The 7,786-nt window shown below is 35.5% G+C and overlaps 1 protein-coding gene across 1 annotated transcript; it reads right to left on the reverse strand.

The window, feature by feature from the left end:
- Window positions 1–3,074: 3,074 nt before the first annotated feature.
- CPXCR1 (CPX chromosome region candidate 1) lies at window positions 3,075–4,510 on the reverse strand. Its single transcript, XM_017502919.2, has 2 exons — window positions 4,201–4,510; window positions 3,075–4,140 (listed from the first exon to the last, which is right to left on the reverse strand). Exons 1-2 carry the CDS (start codon window positions 4,508–4,510, stop codon window positions 3,533–3,535), a joined length of 918 nt encoding a protein of 305 aa, XP_017358408.1. The 3' UTR covers window positions 3,075–3,532.
- Window positions 4,511–7,786: the final 3,276 nt, after the last annotated feature.

The raw sequence follows: 7,786 nt of genomic DNA on the forward strand, positions 1-7,786 counted from the left end.
TTAAATAGTTTTTATTTCAAAAAGACAATTGAACAAATAACTACAGACTAACATTGTTTTAGATATTGGTGTATATTATACTTGAACACTAAGTAATAAAAGTCTGATTAGAATTAAAGTCTGTTTTATGGGACATGAATTACTATAGTACTGGATTCTTAGGGAATAAGTCCATAGTTTGTGGGCTTTTATTCCAAACCATGATGCAACCAGGACCAAAAATCACACTTCATAGACACTTACACTATCTGCCCCTTTATTTCTATTGATTAAATCATCCAAGATTGGCTCTATGTAAAACTAATGGTATCAAATACTAGGTAGGTCCATTAAGAGTGAGAATAAAATTGAATATTTTTTGAGAATTCACTTTTATCATAATTTCAGAAAATTTCCTGGAATGATTTTTATGCTTTCAATTTTACTTTTAAGGTATCTTGCATAAGCCAGAATAAAATTACCATCACACATGGGAGGCAGTCTGATTTTTCCATAAACCTGAAATTGTTCTGGTTAAATATGTCTAAAACACAATTTATGAGGAGATATCCAATGCACTGATGACACTGAAATGATATGAGGCAAACAAAAAAAAAAACTTTGTTATAACTTTTGAAATATAATTTTAAATTCTAACTAGTAAAAACAGAGAAAATTAACATAGTAAAAGGCTGCCATCTTCAGGGTTCTATAAATTTATTTTCCATAAGAAATGTATTCTACTCTGTGTTGAGTATATCATTTTCTGGTCATTGTCATGTTAAAAGTAAGCTAATATTTTAGATGCTAGTTACTATGTAAATATGAAGAAAGTATCTTATACCCATATTTTATTTTAAAAGTCTATGAATTATAAAAATTATTAATATAACCATAAAGAAATATACCTGCTCATTCCTACATCTTCAAGAAAAAACAAGGATATCTGTAAAGTGTTAAGTTGATTTGTAAGTTAAAGAAAAAATAGAATATTTGGCCGGGCACTGTGGCTCAGGCCTGTAATCCCAGCCCTTTGGGAGGCTGAGGTGGGTGGATCACTTGAGGCCTGGAGTTCGAGACCAGCCTGGCCAACATAGTGAAATGCTGTGTCTACTAAAAATACAAAAAATAGCCAGGCATGGTGGCACCCACCTGTAATCCCAGCTACTTGGGAGGTTGAGGCAGGAGAATCGCTTGAACCCAGGAGGTGGAGGTTGCAGTGAGCTGAGATTGTGTCACTGCACTCCAGCCTAGTTGACTGAACAAGACGCTGGCTCAGAAAAAAATAAATAAAGTAAAAAATAGAACACTTTATTTTTTTGAACATTGGACTGAATTACTCATCCATTCTTTTTTTAAGCAAAAGCATGGTTCCCCTACTTTGGTACTTATGAAAATCTTTCACGTGGGCTGCTAGAGAAGGATAAATCTAGGATTGTTTAGTTTACATTTTTCTGATTTCTCCATTCTGACTTAATTTTAATTTAATTTGTCATTTCTAAAGTTTTAGCTAAATAGATGGCTTTGTATTTTGGAAAAAAAAGTGAAGATGTAAATACTATCGTATTTAACTATTTTTTCTGCGTTCCAAATATGTTTTCAATTTCTGTGGAGGTTTATCAACAAAAATATTGATTCTATGGATGGTAGTATGTCCGTGATAAAACCCGTTTTTTAAATAACAAGTGCTATTTTAATTTCATCCCTAGTTAGGAAAAGTGAAAAAAACCAAGAATGTTTCTTTTCTATTTTTATTAGTTTCTACCCGATGGCTTATATTTTTGTAAAGCTATGTTTCATATTCAAAAGCAATTGACATAAAAATTAATATAGGATGTATTTTTAATGGAGAAATATTTTACTCAGTTGTTTGAAGTGTCTTAGTTTAATTGTTTAGTCCTGTCCATTGCTCACACTGAATAATTATATCTGGAAGCATCAAACTTTCCTCCAGATGAACAAATTTGACCTGTTGTAGATGTAGTTTAAGTATCCTCTGCTTCAAGTTTAGAATTTCTATAATACAGTATATCCATGGATGAAATAAATTCTATATGATATTTCAAATATAAATACACACGTTAAATAAGGCAAAATATGCAGAAAGGGTCCTATTCAATTCCAGCTATATTATATCATGTGGTGACAATAGCATGCATTTACTCTGTGACCTGGTAAAGTCATTCAGTTTTCTAGAAACTGTTTCCACACATTTAATCTTGCCATGAAAATTAAAACATTTAAGATTGTTGCAAAGATTAACACCTAAAATTATGCTGGCATACTGCTTCACATATAATGGGTACTCGAAGTATAAGTTGTATTATATAAAACATGCAAAATATATAAAAACATATGCATTGCATATGTATTACATATTATATTCCTATATGCATTATATATTAAATATAAGATATAGTAAAAATATGAGGTGCAGTTATAGATTCTAACTTTAATATTTATGAGTATGCAGATCAAATGAAAGAAGAGGCAAAGATGTTTGAGCTGCAAAAACAAGATAAGGAACACCTTAAATACATGTAGACATTTGTGCGTGTATGTATGGAGGGATAGGTAAAATTTGGGTAGTGATTGAGGACAATGGTGAATATACTATACAAGCAAAAAGGCTTATAGTTACAGGTATTGATCGACTTACGACCTATGCAACTTATGACCATTCGACTTTACAACCACAATCGCTAGCCACGACTGCTCCGCATCTGGCAGCGCAAACGTTGCCCAGCTGGGCGTACGACAGTGCGGACCAGCTTCTGGCAGCACTACCATCTCCTCATGCACCATTTCAACTGTACATATAGCCTACTCAACTTACGACCAAATCGTGTTACGACCGGTCCGCCGGCCCCAATCGTGGTCGTAAGTCGAGCACTAGCTGTATGTGGTATCAATTTAATACTTGTTCATTTTTACCTCAAACTCTTTCACAAATATCAAGTGATTTGTTATGTGTTTTATTATTTTTTGTATCATCAAAATTGCCTAAGTATTGTCTATTTACAGTACATTGAATTTTTCTATTCCAGACATAGGAATTTTTATCTAATTATAAATATACAGTACCACTTTTCATGCCTTTAAATTGATTTTTATTGAATATATGCAGAACATAACAGATATTAAATTTAGCAGAATTTCTGGAAATACCTGGTAGAATTTTATCTGACCTTCCAATATATGTTTGCTATCTTAGTCAGAATCCTGTTTACTTAGACTGTTTTATGTTAACAATGTTTCTATCTACAGAAAAAGATGTTAAGAAACTGAAAACATTTGCTTGATTCAACTGTTGACTCAATACAGATGACTGGCCTGATATTTCAATGATGTACTTTCAAAAGCACAGTATAAACAGAGGTTTCTTCTTTCCCCACAGGTATTTCTTACTGAGATGTACTATTAGTTTGTGTTCCTTTCTGCCACTCTATCTGATAATGCTAAAATTTATGTTCATGCAATTTTGTCTTACTTTGGTAGTCAAATTATGAATTTTTAGAAGTTATATTTTAAAATGAATTTACCGAAATTTTACTTAATTTCCAGGAAAGTTGCACGAATGTTGTCTAAGTTCAAAGAGAATGTTAAATGTCCTTCTGCAGATAGGACAAAAGTATTTCCAACCATTATTGGTGTTTATGAGCATAACCCTCAAGTTATGATTAGATCTACAAATATCCACAAAACGCTTTATACTAAAAGTACATTGAATTTGGATCCGTGAAATATAGAGCACTGGACTCACAACAATTTGGAATCTGTATTTCCCTTTAGGGTCAGTTGATTTGTAAAATTTTCCAGACGTCATTCTCTCAATGAGGGGATGGTAGTACTGCTCCCTCAAAGGCCTTCCAAATATTATGGCTCTGTCACTATGGGTGAAATTATTTGGATGGTAAAGACAAGCTATATATTTTTGCTTTACCCACATGGTATTCTGACACCCTGCAGCCTGAGAGAAATATCTCCCACATAGCAGACGGAGAATCATACTTCTTATCTCATGATTGTTAAAAAATGGGACTCTCCATGAAACTGTGAGTTGAAAACGGGTTTTGTAATTTATGGTGCTATGACGGAAACTGTTTGTTTTCATTTCAACTTTGCCCGAGTGGGATCCTGATCTATCATTTAAGGGCCCATTTTTGTCAATGTTTACTAGCAGGATTCTCAAATAGGACATTCTTCCTAGTCCTGACATAAGAGAAACAAATTTTCTAGGAATGGGGATCTGAAGTAGAAGAGACTCCTCATCTTTGATGTCTTCTTCTTGAGGATCTTTTTGAATCTCTGTTTCAAGCTCACTATTTTCTGCTGCTTGAGGAACAACATCTTCCTGGGCGGTTGATGTGCCCAGCTCCCTGTTTATTGGGTTGATTACTGCCTGATAGATCATATCAGGATCAGCAGATGGAGACTCCAAGTCTGTATTACAGTCATTAGAAGAGTCATTTTCAGAATTTTTCTGAGCATTTTCATCTGGATCACTTTCTTCTTTAGTAGGAGAACTCATCCTTGGTTCTATTTATGAGAAAGAAGATGAAGATTTACCAAATTTCTGTATGTTCTATTTTATGAGAATTCAGTTCTTTGGTCATAGCAAAAACCCTGTGAATGTGCTATTTCTGTGCTTTCTCAGAACTATGAATATTAGAGTCACAAAGCTACAGAATAAAGTAAGGAAAAGTGAAAACTGAGGGCAAATATAAGCCTCCTATTAAATATATTTTCTCATAACTTAGTTTTGGAATTTGATTAAACTTGGAATAACTTAGCTCTCATTTGACTATTTTAGGCATATACTCTATGCACTTGTACACATTTAGTTCTGGATAGAAGGCCCACTTATTTCCTTTCGGGTGGTGAATTATAAATAATTTTCATTATGTCTGAATTACCTACCTGAGAATTTTAAATGAGGCTGAAATAGAAGGAAGGTATGAGTGTATATGTTTCAAAGAGAATTAAGACCTATGTGAAAATGATATGGTTGAATTTGTATAAGGTACAAGCCATTCTTTTCCTGTAATTTTTTTCTTTTCTTAAAAACCCACCTTTTTAAAAGTAACGTCTGTAAGGCTGGCTGCCTCGCAGAGGGTTAAACAGACACATCCATCTCTCTCCGCGCCTGATAACTACATCATCACTGAAGCCCGTTATCTGGCCTTGCCACATAGCTTCCCCGCACCCGCCTCCGCATACCAGACCCAAGCCCACATTCAGCACTAAATTATGCATTCAACCCCCAGCCCGCTGTTGAAAAACACTGCAGAAAATTTTTTAAAGAAGCACCATCAGACCCTGCCCGGTAGCAGTCTGCCCTGTACGCCCCCAGCAGGCCCATTTACCCAAGGTCCCGCCCGCCTACCCATGACGACTAGCTCCAGGTATTTCCTGCTTCATTAATAGCCAATAAGATTGCCTTCACTTTGTTTCCCCAATAGCCAGTCAAGGCCCACTTACCCAAGGTCCCGCCCGCCTACCAATGGCAGCTAGTTCCAGGTATTTCCTGCTTCTTAACAGCCAATAAGATTGCCTTTGCTTTGTTTCCCCAATAGCCAATCAATTGCCTTCCCTCCCCATAAAACCCCATACCCTGAACATCCAGGGGTGACTTCTTTGGCCCCTCCCTGGACCACAGAACCTTGCCTGGGAGCTGAATAAATTAGCTTCTCATTTTCTTATACTTGCCTCAGTTTCCTCATTTTACCTCGGCAATAAACCTTACAACGTCTAGCTAGGCCAAACGCATTGGCTCATGCTTGTAATCCCAGCACTTTGGGAGGCTGAGGTGGGCAGATCACTTGATGTCAAAAATTTAAGACCAGCCTGACCAACCTGGTGAAACCCTGTCTCTACAAAACTACAAAAATTGGCTGGGATGCCTGTAGTCCCAGCTATTCAGGAGGCTGAGGCAGGAGAATCGCTTGAACCCAGGAGGCAGAGGTTGCAGTGAGCCAAGATCGCGCCATTGCATTCCTGTCTGGGTGACAAAGCAAGACTCTGTCTCTAGATAGATAGATAGATAGAAAAATAAATAAAGTAATGTCTATATGAAGAAGTGCAATTTTGAATCACATGAGAAGGGAAAGCAGGCTAGATAAGAAGGTAGGAAGCTAATGAGTGAAGTTCAAACTCTGAGTTCATTTATTAAAATGTCTTCCAAATTCACTACTTTCCGTTTATTCTTAATGTCTCAGTACTAGTCAAGCTAAAAATTACTTCATGTGTGTTTTACTGATGATAGTGGCTGATTTCACTAATTGCAAACTCTATACATTTGCCACTCTCGTCACCCCTGTCCTCTTCCCTTTTTACTTTCCTTATGTCTTTTACCTGCTCAGACACTTTCAGTGTACCCTAAACTCTGAACTCCGTGCTTCCGATTCTACTCTAGAGGGGACTCTGAACAATCAACATGGCAGATTTCTTCAGAGCAGAATTATGGGCAGGGAACTTTCTTACTGAAGTCAGTGGTGGAGAAAGGTGAACGTAAGTGAGCTGAAAAGAAATCTGGTAAAATTTGAGAAATTAACTAACATGGTTTTTATTTCTCATGGCTAGCTTTTATGAGCTAGCCTATGCAGAATTTATGAATATGTTAGCAGGATTTAAAGATGTAGAATGATGTAGAACCTTATTTCATAACTATAGTCTTCAGAGACCCTACGCAATCTGGCTCCATCTCCCCTAACCAACTTTTTCATCTATTCACTCAACATGCATTCTCTGTTCCAATACTGCTGAGCTTTTACTATTTCATGCTCATCAAATCTTTCAATTCAATCTTCAATTATTTTTTCAGAGTTTGATATGAATTCACGTGTGACTATTTTTCTATCAAATAGACTTTATATTTTTTATTGAAGGTAGTGACCACAGTTAAAGTTTATCTTGTATCTTTCATTGTCTTGCGCTGTTTCTAAGGTCATGGAATTGTATACTTCTCATTTCCCCAAACTTTTAGGCATTTCTTTCTTTTGCGTCTATTATTGTGTGATATGTTCTGATCCTGCTTAATTCATGCTTACTTTGTAAAACTCTAACATTTAAATATAGATATTTCTCAAGTCTCATTTCTCCATTCTCTAGTCTACTTTTGCTTACTTTCTTCTTCAGAGTCCTTGCACATTCCTATCATTTCACAGGCATAATTCTGAGTCCTTGCTAAGCTTTACTGAGTTTTATGTTTTTAATATGGGCAATTAGAAAAGTTCTCTACATAAACATCTCAGCATCAGCAGTTATCATCAAGGCAAAACAACAAACAGAGTCTACATTATAGAGGCTTTCTAAATAAAGTAAATTGAACTCACAAAATTCGAGGATAATATAACTGGCTGCTTCTCAATAAGGCTGGAATCCAGTCATTCGGTGAGAGCTGAAGTTGGTGGTGGTAATCTGTAGCTTTTCAGATGAACCCTGAAAACAAATCAAGATATTTTCATAAAACAAAGGAAAAAATAGTTAGCACCTACACCTTCTTCCCCCAAGAAAAGCATCTATACTGCTCTGTTGTTTGGTAGGGTCCTTTACTTCCATATTTCAGGATAACTATGAGATTCATTGTTCCCTTCTACATTCTGAAATAGGATTGTATATAAGAAATAGCCGGTGTTCATTGTGAATATACTGACATATTTATCATATATATTTGTGCCATTAGACTATGTTAAGACTGCTTTTTCAATAAACATAATATATGTGATATCTAAAGGCTTATTGCCTGCCAAAATGTAGTTATATCACAAAGCTATGTACTTAAGGTTATTATTGCTCATTAAAAAAT

Source organism: Cebus imitator, unplaced genomic scaffold (assembly GCF_001604975.1).
Source record: "Cebus imitator isolate Cc_AM_T3 unplaced genomic scaffold, Cebus_imitator-1.0 Scaffold305, whole genome shotgun sequence".
NCBI classification, from domain to species: domain Eukaryota; kingdom Metazoa; phylum Chordata; class Mammalia; order Primates; family Cebidae; genus Cebus; species Cebus imitator.

What these genes read in the sequence shown, in the direction of transcription:
- CPXCR1 (XM_017502919.2), bottom strand. Translation starts at nt 4,510, where the DNA reads ATGAGTTCTCCTACTAAAGAAGAAAGTGATCCAGATGAAAATGCTCAG. An exon ending in TCCTAGAAAATTTGTTTCTC is followed by an intron (nt 4,141 to 4,200) that starts TTATGTCAGGAC and finishes ACATTGACAAAA; the next exon opens with ATGGGCCCTTAAATGATAGA.